Here is a 15972-nt window from a genome sequence, read left to right on the forward strand (position 1 = left end):
AAATTTGCTAATCTGAATTTGCAGGGCCCTACCCATTGCAGGAAAAATGATGCAGGGAGATTAAGGTACAGAGAGATGCAGAAGAAAATAAGGAAATAAAATGCATGGAAAATGAATCTGCTAGTCCTTAATGTGTTGTTTTTCTAGAACAAAATTGGCTGTTTTCCCCTACCTCTTTTTAGAATAAATTACCAATGGTTTCATTTATCTGTCAGTCCAGGAATGGTGTTTTAATTTCAAGGAATATAGCTGGATCCTTATCCTCTCACCTGAAGTCCCTAACTTTTGTCAAGCAAGGGTATATTTTTCCAGCCCATTCTTCCCTATGAACTATGGGGCTCGTATCTGAGCCTTGAAGAGAGGTAGCCTTTTTTTTTTTTTTTTTTTTTTTTTTTTGGTGGTGGGGGGGGGACTTCCCTAAGGCAGCATTTCTTGTCTGTAGGTGGGGCATTCACTAGGAACTGGATAGGAAGCCAGACACTATGTTGTGGGTGTCCCTTATTTTTTTCAAGATAATGCCTAATCTGCCCTCAAGGCCACCCTGTTGTCACAAAGGTGAGAAGCCCACCAGGCCTTTTGTGAAATTGTGCAGTGACTGGGACCAGGCACATGAGGCACTCCCCGAAACTGAAACGATCACTTCAACTTCAAAAGAAAGATTGTTCCAACCTGTTTTCCTATGTCTGAAGTTCCAGGAAAGCAGGAACAGTGTCTTTCCCTCAGGGACCTTCCAGTAAGGAGGTGGTAGTTGCATGGCTGTTGTTACTTTTGAGAGCCATTTCTGCTGACATCTCCAGACCAGAAGTGCAAAGAGAAAAATGCGGTAGGTCATGCTGAGGCTTTGGGGAAATGGTTATGCTCTTCAGCCCAGGAGGCTTTGCAAATGAGTTTTAGAATGGAAAATGCAATATAAACAGAAAACTTAGGAGAGGATGGTAACCAAGAAAGACCCTAGGAAATGATCTTGTGGCAGCAAATCTAAGCATAGCAATAAAGTCTGGAAGCAGAAGTGAAAGTGTATATTAAATGGTTTATTGATATTCCATGGCAAGACATGGCACACTCAATGCGTGACCTCTTGTCAGCCATATTTGTGAACACTCTGCAAAATCTTAGTGAATGTCGAGCATTGACATGTTCCCGTCGGTACCCACACATGCATCTGTGATGCAATGCTCCAGTGGTTTGTGTTTCTGATTTCCAATAAATAAGCTTTTAGCATCTTTTTAGCATATCCCAGAAAAAGTATTCAAGAAGGTATAAGATATAGTAGTTTCTGTTTGGAGGTTTCCTGGTGTTTGTTTGCTTCAGCAAGTTCAGAACTAAACCTGACGTCACCATTAGACAGAAAGTAGTCTAATGCAGTCAAAGGACCACAAGATTTCCAGTCAAACAGGGTGGAGGTCAGAGCCAGGCTTAGCCACTTACATCACCTGTGAGACATTGGGCTAGTAATAATCCTCCTCTTGCCTCGGTGCCATTCTGTAAAGCACGATGGTAACCACCCCTACTTTAAGGAATTGTGGGTATTGGTCATAGCATGGCTACAGTGCCTTGGAGATTGGTTATTGTGGTGTGGGATGGAGACTACTTGCTTTCTCTTTAGCTTACCTGCAGGAATCTATTAATGTGTAGCTAATAGAGCTAAAAAGATACAAGTCAGTTTCTCCAATGTCTGGCCTCCCCAGATCAATCTGATTTACTCCTTAATCTCATTCTGATGTAGAGGAAGGTGATTATGCTCTTTGTGTTTTCTTGAGCCTGTGGTCAATTAGATACCAAGAGGGACGGGTTATGTAAGACCTATTCCATTATGTAATGTGGCAGAACTTGTCCTGAAGTGGAACGAGAGCAGGGACATCTGCCACTATTGTACTGTGAGACCTCAAGGAAACCAAACTTTCTAGACTATTGGCTGGGCATTCACAAGGCGCTGGGCATTCACAGTGGCTATGTGGTTTCAAGGTTGCTTCTATCCTAAAGCCCTGTTTCTATTTGCTCACTTGGCAAGCTGGAAGTTTCTCTCAGCAGTTTGGCTTTTAAACTTTCCTTGTATTCATAACTGACATAATGATGAGCCGGAAAAGACATAGACACCACCTAGGATAACATTCTAGCTTTACAGATGAGGAAACTGGGACTCAGCAATAAGACCTTCCCCCTCTATGTCACATTGCTAGTTTGGGGCTAATAAAGTCAGAACCCAGGTGTCCTGACTCCTAAATCCGTGCTCTGTGCATTGTACCACATTGCCTCTTTCCCACAAATGAAATACTGTATTTTAGAACCAAATATGAAAACAGCACAGATAATTTTGATTGGCACTAACAACTTAATCATTTTTATTGCATAACTACAAATGTTAATAGGACAAACTGATCTGACTATTGTTGAAAGGACTAATTTGAAAGATTTATGTATCTCTACCATTTGGTCTTTCAGTCATCCAGAAAGGTACATTATTATTAGAATTTGGAGACAGAAAGAGGGTTGTGGTTGGCCTGTGACATCTCAGAGATATGACTAGTTCCATCTCTGAGCTTTGCATTTTTGAAATCTCTGGAAGGTCTGAATTTTCACTCACCAAATTGTTAGGATCTTGCATTGTAGCCTCAGATTCTAACAGTTAATCCACCACTTCCCTGACTCTATGCTACCCTGTGGTCAAATATTTTCATTCCTGGTGAAATAAGGAAATGATTTCATATTGACTAAGCAGAGTCAACATGGGAATCTAATAATCATGTGCTCATATGATCACAAGATATACATAGCATAGAGAAGTAAACTGAGGAATAGTAAATCAAATCCAACGGCTTTGTTAGACATTGAGCACGTTACACGTGGACCTGCTGAGGGAGTGGTGTCCTGTCAGCTAGTTACTGTTCTGTGTGTGGGTCCACAGCTCACCTTTCTCTCCACCTTGCTCAGGATGAGAACTCCATGGAAAGTAGCAGAGCAGAGAGAGGAAATTCTGGGTGCTTAATTGGGAATTACTTTTGAGATATGTATATATCTCAAAAGTAATACAAATGTTAATAGGACAAACTGATCTAACTATATGACTATACATAATCATATATAAACACACACCACATTTTATTCCAAGAACACTGCTGTATTTGAGTTAAACTTGGTGAAAAGAATATATTTTCTGCATTAGTTTTGAAGAAAAATAAGATGTGAAACTGATTTTTAAAAGATCATTTTATTAAAAAAGGACAAAAATATTAAATTTTTTTCACTTAACTTCAGTCTCTCAAATCTTAAGAACCATAAAATTGTGTTTGATAGTGAAAAAAAATGTTAATTAAACATTATATTTACATTTTGGCCAGTCATCAGTTGATACACAAAGGGAGGAAGAAATGAAACAATATACATATTAAAAAGCAGAAAAAAAGATTAGGAAAACCAAAGGAGTGTTAAAAGAAAGAATGCATTTTAGTAACTGAGAGAAAAGAGAAGCCGTGTACCTTTCCTGCCTAGCATTTAAGCACAGCTTGTCTTTATTTTTGTCATCCCTTGATTGAAGTTTTACTCTCCACCCCTCCGCCAAACCGTGTATTTTAAAGAGCACATGGATTGTGCTGGGTTTTGTTTTCTGTTGTTTTCTCAGTGCCTAGCACAGACACAGAAATCCCCAGTAAGAATTACTCAATTAATGGATGAACAGAGATACAGAACAGTGCAGGGAATGAGAGCTCCATGGCCCAAATGGCTCCAACAGTGGTCCACTGAGAACTGCCATTGTTTCCTCAAAAGCCAAAGGTGTTGGACTTGACTGATCTGGCCCCCAATGCTGCAGTAGCGTTTCTTCAGAGGCAGTTTCGTATTCTCTCCTGTGACAGTCTGCTAAGTATTCGAGCAATGCTTTGTGTCTTGAAACTTTCTGAAAGTTAATATTTTCACTCACTGTGGCCATCACATGCCACCAGGTACCTCCTCACCCCAAGCCCAGTCATTTGATGCTCCCAAAACCTCTGCTCCAAGAGCTCCTCTGGCCCCGGTCCTCATGGGCCTTTCTTCTCTTCCACAATGCTGCCTCTTTGTCGCAGGAGGAGCCTCCCTTTTAGCCCTCTGGAGGCAGCTGCCTATTTCCCCAACCACTCAGTCCTAAGGGCCCTAGAAGAAGGTTCACAAATTCTGGGCTCCCTGACATCGAAAATTGCATGGTAATGGAAGGAGACCCTCAGGGTTATACAGTGGAGGAGGTAGAGAGAGAGGAGGGGAGGGGAGGGGAGAGGTGGGGAGGGGGGAGGGTGGAGGATGGGAAAGGCAGTGGAGCACAACAGACACTAGTATGGCAATTTGTAAATCAATGGATGTGTAACTGATGTGATTCTGCAATCTGTGTATGGGGTGAAGGTGGGAGTTCATAACCCACTTGAATCAAAGTGTGGAATATGATATGTCAAGAAATTTGTAATGTTTTGAACAACCCACAATAAAAAATTAAAAAAAAAAAAAGAAAAAGAAATCTTGACACCTTCAATCACCATTAAAGGACATTTTTAAAATCTCAATGTCCTCTAGCACATTGGGTCACTTTTGTGCATTCATTACAAACATTGGCCCTGGCTGGCCCACAGCTTCCTCATCTACCCAGGTACTGATCTTCAGGATGACTTCCGGGGCTCCGTGCACATTTCATCCAAAAAAATTAGCCTCTGCAAATTCTGTGATTTTTTTTTTTAGTTGTGGTAAAATATACAGAATATAAAATTTGTCAGTGGGCCATTTTAAAAATAGCTTTATGGTGTTGAGTACATTCACACAAGAGTACTACCATCACCCCAGCTTCCATAACCATAATCTTCCATAATCTTCTTCAATTAAAATTCTGTGCCCACCAACACTGATACCCCAACTTAGGCAGTACCCACCTTCAGCAGATTTAAGGCATTCTCACCCCAGAGTTTTCATATCTCAAAGTTGTCCTACCTTCAAAATCTTATATTTATTCCATTTTCTGTGCACTGTCTTGTGTCCTACCAACAAAACAGAATGAACAGATCTGAGCTGGGATCCCCACTGTGCCCCTCCTAGACTCAGTTTCTTCCTTTGTAAAATTTAGATAACTAGTAGCATTGTAGACAATATAGACACTAGAGAGATAATAGAACGCATGTCATTGCATTGTTAGAAGGAACAAATGACCACAGGAGCTAGCCCAGGTTTCTTCCTCTCCATCTTTCCTGCCAGTCCACACCTTAATATTCCTAAGCCTAACTACCTCTTTGCCAACATTCCTACTTCGCTACACCTGTGTCTTCCTGATGCCCATCCCAAGGAGACACAAGATTCTGTGTCAGTCTGGCTTTCTGACTTATCTGCACATTTACCTGGATTGTTTGTGAACAAGGGTCTTTGCTGCAGTCATTTCAAGGCCTGGCTTCCCACCTGGCTGGACCGTGTACACCACTCTGCAAGCATTTAATGGGTCCTGATTTGGTTTCCTCTGCTGTTTTTTCCAAACTGCTATTATAGATTTTTCCTGTTCACACCATCTCCCTGTCCTGCCACTGTCCCAGCAATCCTCATTTATCTTTTCTGTCTCTGAAGACCAGAGTTCTTACACAGTAATGACATCAGAATAAGAATCACACACATCCCCTGAGGTTCTGATTTGATAAGAGGTGATGGGGTTAGGATCTCAATTTTAACAAGCAACCCCAGGGGATTTTGACAGACAGGGTGTGCAGTCCACTCTTCCTGGAGGACCATCCTATTCCATAAGCCCCTTGAGAGCGCACACACACACACACACACACACACACACACAGTCTTATCTGACTTTCATCCCTGCTACCTGACAATAGAAGTTGAAGGATTGATTAAATGAATGAATCTGTCACTCTGCACTTCAGAGGAAGTGACTGTTCTCCTTTGAAATGCTAATTAACTACAGCTGTTTAAATGCAGTTTAAAACTCTTCAATGTGTTTTATCTTTAATCCTTTATTAGCCCCTTTCACTGCCCTTGGCAATAGGGAACTAAAGAGAACTTGTTCCCCAACCAGCAACAACAACAAAAAATCAATTCAAGGGCCAGGTAAGATCGTGGAGACCACAGCACAGTGCACTTTTTCCACCTTAGGGAAGGTGCTTGCTCAATGACCCTCCTGCTTAGGATCCTCTAGACAGAGGATTTCCACAACCACTTCAGTGGACATTTCTGGAGAAGAAAGAAACTTAAGCAAAAAGCCAACTTCTGGGGATATTGAGAGAAGGTGACTTAGAGAAATAGATGGGTAGGTAGAGATACACTGGCATGCCCAATCAATGGCTCAAATCCCATTTCTCCCCTGCCATTCACTAGCTTGTGACAGGGGTAATTGTAATGTTGGATCCTCTTGTTTCCTTACCTGTAAAATAGGAGACAATATGGTTTACTTTGTAGAGTTCTTTTGAAGATTGGAAAATGTAATCTAAGTAATTCGCAGTGATTCTATGTTGTTAGGCAATTCAATTTTTTAGACAGCTGGGTGTCTATCATAGTGGAAAGTAGAGTCCTCCTCCTAATATCCTCCCACCACCACCACAAGACACACACTAGAAATACAGAAGTGGTGCCATCTATTGCTGTCTGGAGAAGTCTTAAGTCTAAAACCGCCATAATAGAGTGTTTCCAAAGGGAGCAGACAGAGCAACCCTGGGCCATGCCCTCCTACTCCCCTCTTTCCTAAGTGGAGCTTAGAGGCCAAAGAGCTAGTGAGGAGCCTCAACAGGGGAAGTAGGAAGGAAACGAGCATGGGCAGCTAGAACTGAAACTATCTTTTTACCACCCTCTTGTTCTACCACCCTTTCCTCCCCTGTGCTGGGGGAAAGAGAAACAGCTCATGACTCTGCTGTACCCACACATAATACACGTCCTCTCCCCAGTTTCCAGACCCCACCTCATCATGACCCCTCACTCAGGAAGATTCACTGCATGCCTGCAGGGTGCATGGTGCTCTCCTAAGTGCTTCATCTGGAATCTCTCTGGAAGCCCATAGCAAGCTTGTTTCAATATTGAAGGTCTTCCCCCAGTTCATGAAGAGCAATGGCTGACCCCCACTTCGTTTCTGCCCTCATCCCCTCCCTAACCCTGGCTAGAGGATGCCTTTTGGTGTGAATGCTAAGAGACCTTGGTTTAACTTGGTTCATTAATAATAATGAACACCTATAAACATTCTTTATGGGACTCCAGGCTCCCTTCCATACTCATTCCTTTGTTCCTGCACATTTACTTTGCTTTTAGGAGAAGAACTTGGACTGGTTTCCTCGGATGCGAGCCATGTCCCTCGTTAGCAATGAAGGTGACAGTGAGCAAAATGAGATTCGGAACCTGCAGGAAAAGCTGGAATCAACCATGAGTCTGGTCAAACAGCTGTCAGGTCAGCTGGCGGAACTCAAGGAGCAGGTATGTATGCTCCTGGAGGTGGCACTGGGGGCCGGAGCCACTCACCACTTTGAATCTGGGGAGATCCAGAGAGACTGCTGGGAGCTAGGCTGTCCTTCAGAGGATTGTGAACTCCAGTATGCTATAGAACCATATCTTGGCAAACAGGGTCTTCCACTTAGTCACTGTGTGTGACATTTCTTCTTCTATGAAGGGGAGAAAGGAGCAAATGCCAACATACAAGGACACCTCTGCACTTTTTGATAGAAGAGCATATTTTCTGCCACGTTTACAATTATTATACTCATCAGAATAGCAAATCATTATTAGTAACTACAACAATCTACCCCTTTATCATACAACATCATTAGCATTCGTGGTTATCAATAGTAGCCCGGCTAACTATTAAAATGATTGTGGTGATGGTGATAAATGAGTGAAAATCAAGATCTGTCTTAAAAATTAACCATGGTTCCTGTTTCCCAACCACAGAGAGGGGTTTGCTCTTTTTCTCTCTTTATGGAAATTCACACTTTTTTATTTCCCCTTTTTTTGATAAATATATTCTATAAGATGCCAGATCGTAGGTACTTGGGAAATATTGATAGAGAACGTCTGTGCCCACCAGCACTGGGGAAGAGTGGAAATCAGCTGAACACTCTCTCTCTCTCTCTCTCCCCAGATGACAGAACAAAGGAAGAATAAGCAGAGGCTGGGCTTCCTCGGATCAAACACACCCCATGTGAATCATCACATGCCACCACACTGATACCATGGGGGGAAGCCGTGACCAGCCTTTCATCAGTGTCCTGCCTGATCACTGAATAAAGGACTGAGATGGAGGGGAGTGAACAGTGCCTATTGTTGAAAAGTTAAAAACAACCAAGTGCCAAGATGTTGAGTGGTTTAGCTCCCAGAACAATTTGTAACTGTGTTTTCATGGCTGAGAAGACCCAAGCTCAAAAGCAGCAACTCGAAAGCACACATCACACATCCTCAAAGCAACATGAACTTGGGCACAGGGCTAGAGAGGGTAGGGAGAGGCAGAGTGGGAAGTAACACCGGGCAGTGAGAACCACCTTCTGATAAATTGATGAGGCTCAGTTTTTCCTTCAGTGCTGACTCTAGCCTTCCTCAGGGCTGGTTGGAATTTATTTCTTCTAATTGTGGCACATAGGTCAATGATACAGGAAGTCATACTTTGGTGGCTAATTTTACTAAAGAAAATAGCTGAAAAGATTAAAAATGAGAATTGGAAAGGAGCTTGGGGATACTTCCAAACCGTAGCTGTCGCTGGGCAGTTTCTTTATTACATGAAACCCAGTGGATGTGCAGCTCAGGAGCAAGTGCTTTGGAGCAGATGCCCGCCTGCTGACCACATAGCTGGATTCGATTGCTTTCTCCAGGCTTCAGATGGGCTATGTCGATGTGCAGCCCAAAAGGAGGCTTTCATATAACTTGTTAGGAACACATTTTAATTCAGAATACGCTAAGATTGCAAAAGGCTTGGGGAAGAAAAGCCTGACAGCAACCCCAGGGAAGAATTTTTTTTTTTAGAACATATGCATATACTATTAAAATATACTGCTTTTAATAAATGAAAATATTTAAAGGTGACAGGAAAGAGTGAAAAACTTCTGATGGTGGCCTTGATTTTTATAAACATGGAGTGAAAGCAATTTGATTTGTGTTTGTTGTGCTCCAAGAACTGAGTGTTTCTGTTTATCCTGTTCCTGCAGTTAGAGGAGAGAATCCAAGAAATTGATTAAATACTCAAGAAAATACAGCATTTCCATTGCATGTTTAAAACTGTAACAGTAAGGGCTTTTCAAAATGTATAAAGATAATAATCTCTTCCCCAAATTGTTTTTATGTTAAATCATGCAATCAGAGTTTGTTGAGGGAGAAAATAACCTGGCATGGTCAGATTACTTTTAGAGACTATACATTTGTAACATTAAAGCAAAATACAGATAATGAAAATATTAGGAGAATTGCTGTGTGGCAAAGCATAGAAGGCTCCTGACTCTAGACTCTGAGAGAGGCTTTGCAAATGGGCCCTCTGGCCTCTAGTGCCTTTAAACTTTTGGTTATTACCACCAAGGTTGAAGAGCCAAAGAGGGGTTGCTATGACAGTTTTAAAGTTTTGGGATTTTTTTATCACATAGTTTTAACTGTTGACTCCTAAAAATCTCAAAGCATGGTCTGTGTAGAACACAAAGGAAACCAGAACCTATCTTTCTTCCACACACTGTTAAAACATAGACTTGGAATACAGCTGTTGGAGCCCAGAGGAACAAATTTTTGAACCAAATCAACTGGCACCACTTCCCACCCCAGAACACCCCAAACTAAGCACTCCTCACTCTGATATGATAGTATTTTTCCTGGCCAGTAGCTAAAGGACCCTGACATCCATGACTAAAAGATGCAAAGAAATTGTGATATATCAGTATACAGAACAACCTTTGAACCTAGTGGGCATTCACTAAAGGGAGAAGAAATCCAGCTGTTATTCAGTTAACCTGAATTCTTTATTCAAACTTAGTACCAGGGGCTGGGGTTGTGGCTCAGTAGTAGAGCATTTGCCTAGCATGTGTGAGGCACTGGGTTTGAGTCTCAGCACAACATATAAATAAGATAAGATAAAGGTCCATCAATGATTAATTTTTTAAAAACACTATATCATATATTTGTTTTTAAAAATGGCTTTATCAAAATTAGACTAAAATAGTCATGTGAAAAATTCACCATCATTATCATTATCAGTATTTAGTAAAAAGTGTACTTTTAAATCTGGAATTGGGCAGAGTTTTGTGGGGAAGGAAAAGAAGAGGGCAAAGGCAAATACTGAACATATTCTAATATAGGAAGCTGTCTCTGTTTCAGCATAAAATATTTCTGATGTCTGAACTGAAAGTCAAGAGTATCAATTAATTGGTACAGATGTGAGCAACCTGTGTTTTAGATGGCAAACTATCTAGTCTTTCCTGACACGGCAATTGTCCATTCTAGAGTGAAAAAGCTATTGGCCCTGTAACTGCTATTGGGAAATGATTGAACATCTCCAGCCATTGTGTAGGCAGCTCATTGTTTCATGGCATATTTTCTCTCATGGGAAAAAACCCAAAAATGAGTACAGACTGTCATTTCATCCAGATCTTAAAATTTCTCAGTTGTATTTTTAATACCTAAATGTTTGGGGGTTATAAAGCAAAATAAGAATAGCAAACCAAAAAGGCACTTTCCAGGACATTAAATTCATGAATGATAAAATAATAATAAAGAAATGACAACTTGTAGGACTTTCTTGGTTATGCATATGTTTGTTAATGCAGCTACAACATTTGGTGAGGTGAGTATCATCAACATGCTCATATTTATATAGTGATATTAAAATAAATACAATTATCTTTGCTTTGATTTTTAATATTTGGTATTAAAATCCATATGGGTTTAAAAGTCTCAGTTTCTGCTGAATAACATTTTTAATTTCAAAAGGGTTTTGTTTTCCTGTGTGCTACATTCTGAGACTCAAGAGTAAGTCTTCTAAATTAAAATATCTTTTTAGGGATTAGAGATGTTGTATCATCTAGGACTATAATATTAATAAAATAAACTGTATACATGAAAATATTTATCATATTTTCTGTCATTAAAAAGTTCAACTTAGAAAAGGGCTTATTTTCTTACGTATTGACATTTTGTTGTTGTTGTTAGTAAAGAGAACTTAGTTTCTAGTAGATTGTTAATAGTCTCAGGAAGAGAATTCATTCAAGTCAGAAGTAACTGTGTGCTTGTTCCCATATCTGCAGCTCATGGCTCAGCGCTTTGGCTGTCCTTTTAGCTTCTAGCTATCCTATTATAAGCAGTAGTGCAGTGTGGCCCACACCCCCTTTCCTCCAGGACTGAGAATAAGCAGGAATCTCAGGAATTGGTGAGGGAAAGCTAAAATGGCAACTTCTGTTTCCCTGTATGCTGTTCATAGGGAAAAGGAGGACTAACCATAGATAATAGGAAGGAGAGGGCTTGCCCTCCAGGGACCTGGTATATTGGACATAAGTAAGTAAACATTGCATAGGCACAATGATGTAACAGATTGTAGACTCAAGAGATAACCCTTTAAACATGAAGAGAACAGTGCTTGGTGGAAGAGCAACTGTACGTTGGAATATTCCCTAGAGCTGCTTTAAAGCCACACTGAACAACAAATCAACATATTCTGAAATAGAGACCCGTTCCACAATGCTGAGACACCTGACAGGATGCACTACAGAGGGAGCAGGCGTCTTAAACAGCCACAGAGGCCTGTGGGAGCCAGCAAGTCTCTACAGTGTGGGAAACCACTAAGTGCGCGCCATATTTAGGGAGTGGGGAGGCCGTGCTAAGTGCTCCATCTTCAAAATTTGACAACCAATTCCAGTTTTTAGAAAATGCCTCAGGCCAATTGAAGCCTTCTAGTCACTCATTTGCTGCTGTCTCTGAATAATTATTGATAAAGCTATCCTGTTTAGTAAAAGAAAACACACAGTACCAGAATCAAGCAGGGAGCTAAAAATGCATGTGAAAATTGAGAAATCTGAAAGCAAATCTGGGTTGCCATCTCTGAACTGGAATGTTTCCACGGACTTGAATAATTTATGAAATTATCATGCCAGTACTTCTCATATCACCAAGTAGACTTTTTATCCCCCTGCAGTAGAGGATTACTATATTTGCCTCAAAAAAAAAAAAAACATGATTCTAATATAATCTGTCAAGGCCAGATAATTTATAAGTTAATATTAATAAAATTGGATTTGTATATTTTTTGTGTGTGATACTTTCAGTGCTTTATTCACTTCTTGCCATGTTTCAAAATGTCTCCATTGGTGTAAAAAGGCTTTATCATTGCTATTTCACATAGCAAGACATGAGGGACCAAAAGCTATGATTCCAGTCACAATGATGAAATGATCCGGATGGACCCACATACTCAGGGTTTGTTGGGAGCTGGCCAAGTCCTCAATTTACCAACACACACTGGTGTATCTATATTGTGTCTGATGTCCTGTGTGAGCTCAGTGGGCACAGGCCACTTGATCTTCTCAGATTTCCTGCTGCTTCCAATGACAGTTTCCCTCAGAAGAGAACTAAGCATAACGCAGCCAAAGTCAACCTGAGTGGCATGAATCACATGCAATCTATGAATAGATTTCTTTGCTCATATGGGTATTTTCCAGGACACCACACTTCTTTGAAGCAGTGTGGCAAGAACTGATTTGTTTTGTTTGGAATCAGAGGAATGATGGGGGTAGGGAAATGGGACAGAGTTCCTCTTCCAGTGAGAGTGATTGGCACCAAGGGCAGTAGTGTGCATGTGGAGGGCAGTGTGAAAGAAGTCCACAAGTCACCCTGCCTTTGGTCAGCCAGGGTGTTTTGAGGAAGTCTCAGGAGGGCCTGGTCTTCAGAGAACAACCCCAGGCCAAAAATCTCCAGGCTTTAGCAACCCAGTACCTCCCCCACAGCTGACGTGCTGGTGCATCACATGGAGTCACATGGCAAACAAAGAATCACAGAGATGGAACTTCAGGCAGGTAGAAATGTTATGGGAACAGAGATTAGTTGTTAAACTCAGTTGGACTCACTTTAATAAAAATTCTGACTCTTCAGTTTTATTTTGGATTTCCCCCCAAGATTAGCCTGTTTCCTTTGATCTCTAGTCCTTGGTGGAAAATCCTCTCCAGCTAGTGGTCCCCTCCCAACAGGGGAGGGGCATACAGGTGAGGATCCCCTGGGTAGTCACCACAGCACTTGCTCCCAAAGCTTCATCCCCTGTATTCTGTTTGCACAGGGGAAAAGCTGCTAAGACTGTGCCAGCTCTAATTCCTGCCTTTGGTTTTGTTGTATGTTTATGTTTGTCTCCTTTATAGACAATCACTTATTATAACCTCCTCCTCTTCTCTTTCAACATGAGTCAAGTGTTGCTCCGTGATCCTGTCTTCTCAGCAGCTTAACTCAAAAATTCTGTGACCACAATACCTTAAGATTAGGCCCTGCTTTATCATGTATGGTTTTTAATTAGAGATTTATCAGGAAATCAAAATCACTTTGGATAACATTGCCTGAGAGATTCATTTTAGGGATCTTCACCATAACTGTGTGTCTAACATCATGTAGTTATGGTGAAGAACTTCATGGAAGGCTGGTGCTTCTGCATCAGACAGTGGGGCCGAAGTTACAGCAAGTCAGTGGGGCTGGCAGATAGGGAGGAAAGCTGGGTATGATGCAGAGGAGAGCAAGGAAAAGCTGGGATCCTGAGGATAGACAAATGTGCATCTGGTGTCAACCACCTCCAAACTCCATATAGTGTAGGTGGCCTAATTGAAGAAGCTGGCTCCTTTCACCTGGAGCTGCGTGTGTTTCTGACCCAGGACTCAGAGCTGGAGTAGGAAATCTGATAGAGCTGGAGAACTGTAGACCACCTTCTGCTGCTCACCAACACGGTGAGCCAGGAGACCAGGCAGGAGATATAGTGGCATCTGTCACCTGCTTATTCTGAACTTAGTAGCTACTGTTTCACTTCCATGTTCCAAATCTCATGAAAAGACTTCCTGTGGGCAAGCCTAATGGGTAACCTCATGAGTAAAGGCATTCTGGGGAATGTAGTTCCAGCCCAGCTTCATAGACACAGCACAAAACCATTCCACTGGAGTAAACTTTAACGCTTACCAATAGTGGTGCTCCTTTTAGTACTGAACACACAGATGAAACACTTTCCAACACTCACTGCAAATCGGTGGGAACACATGGACATTTCTATTCAATTGATTGTGAGTACAACTGACAAGCTGAGGCAGGAAAAATCCCCTATACAATCTGCAGTCCTTACCCTGCCTCATCAGTCATGGAGCCAGATGGAACCAGTCTAAATCCTCATCAGTCATGGAGCAAGATGGAACCAATCTAAATCCTCTTTGAAAGGAACTATCCTGAAGGTCCTTGAGCCTGCAGCAGAATAGGTATGAGTGAGAAATAAACTTTCATGTGATAAGCCATTGAAATATATGGGGTATTTTTTTCCTTTTGGGTTGTTAAATAAATGAAATTGAGGTATGTGATAATTTGTTACCGCAGCATTACACACCCTATCTGACTAATACAGAGAAATATGTAATAGGCACCAGAATATTGACTCAAGTATGAAACTTCTAGGATTTACCCAAGAACAATATCAAATAAGAAAAAAATGCATATGCAAAATTTCATTTTATCATATATCATTTCAAAATCAAACACATTCCAAATGTCCAGCAATTTAGGTGTGTTTATAAACTTATAATTCAGTCACAGGATGAAATGTCATAAAACCTAAAAGAAGTATGTAAACTGAGGCAATACTGGAAAACATGTAAGATTAGTTTTATTTTAAATGGCTACAAAATTATATAGACTATTAACTACATAAAAATATGCTTCTCAACAAAATACACAAAATGATATTCATTATAAAATAGCTATAGGATATGCCTTGTTTTCTTTTTTATAGTTTTAAAAATTTGCTTTGATAGTTTAATAATGACATTTTTTAGAAATGAAAGTTTTAATGACTTAAATCTATCTAACATTTCCTAAAAACAGGTTTTTCCCAACATCATTTACATTTTTATAGGATGACTAGAATTGTGGATTAAGTGAATATCATAGTCACAGTTTCTATTGAATTCAAAAAGACATTTTAGAAGTTTGCATGAAATTCCTGTCGACAACATAGAGAAATGTGTCTTGGACAAGAAGGGAATTCTGCAAATTTATATGCAAGTGAACAGTTTTACTTAATGTGAGACTAGAGTAAAATATCCTTGGCCGGTTGTTAGATCTCTGTCCTTGGCCTTTTCCTGACCAACATTTATTTCCATGTCTGGAATAAAGAAGTAGACAGCAAAATTACAAAATGTGGAAATGACATAAAGCTGGGAAGTAGAGTTAACATGATTGATGACAGAAGAACAATAATGTCAGAAAACTGGAAGGGTGAACAAAGGTATTCTGCTGAACTTCAGGAGAAATGCAAAGCTTAGCTCCAAAAAAGCTGTTGCATAAATACTGGATAGGGCAGAATAGCAATTCACCGAGATTTTTACAAAACCTCCATCCTGATGCTTAGATATTCATCTTTTCAACATTTATTTAGTGCTTATTAAATTTAAAGAATTCTGCAGAAGTCTGGGCAAGATATGAGGAGGGTTTTATCTTAAGATTAGTAGCCACTAGAATGGAAAAAAGTATTAGTTGAAAGAGGTGTTCCAAAGGGCCTGCAGCTTTGTGCTCAGTGGTGAGAAACAAGAAAAAGGGAGGGATCCAGAACAAGTTGTGGACTCTCGGCTTGCTCAATGGGAAAACAGTGGTTCTATAGGGAAGGCTGTAAGGGGGAGTAGAAGATGGGCTTATGCTTGGATTCAATGAGTTTTACTTGTTGTAGAGACACCCAGGAAAGAATATGTGTTGGTTTGAAATATCTATGTAAGAAGTCAGGGCTCGAAATAAAAGATTTTAGCATCATCAAGATACCGCACGGCAGTGGGGCCAAAGGAATAAATGAATGCTAAA

The 15972-nt window shown here is 40.6% G+C and overlaps 1 protein-coding gene across 2 annotated transcripts in view; it reads left to right on the forward strand.

Moving 5' to 3' along the window:
• The window catches only part of Itpr2 (inositol 1,4,5-trisphosphate receptor type 2), a 481279-nt gene extending 469087 nt beyond the window's left edge, over positions 1-12192 (forward strand). For both annotated transcript variants that reach the window (XM_027934069.2, XM_071610047.1), the window contains 2 exons: positions 7243-7404; positions 8066-12192. In XM_027934069.2, the coding sequence (XP_027789870.1) occupies positions 7243-7404; positions 8066-8152 (249 nt within the window). In that variant the 3' untranslated portion in view covers positions 8153-12192. The remainder of the gene's footprint in view (positions 1-7242; positions 7405-8065) is intronic.
• Positions 12193-15972: the final 3780 nt, after the last annotated feature.

The sequence above is a fragment of the Marmota flaviventris genome, chromosome 3 (assembly GCF_047511675.1).
Source record: "Marmota flaviventris isolate mMarFla1 chromosome 3, mMarFla1.hap1, whole genome shotgun sequence".
Lineage (NCBI taxonomy): Eukaryota > Metazoa > Chordata > Mammalia > Rodentia > Sciuridae > Marmota > Marmota flaviventris.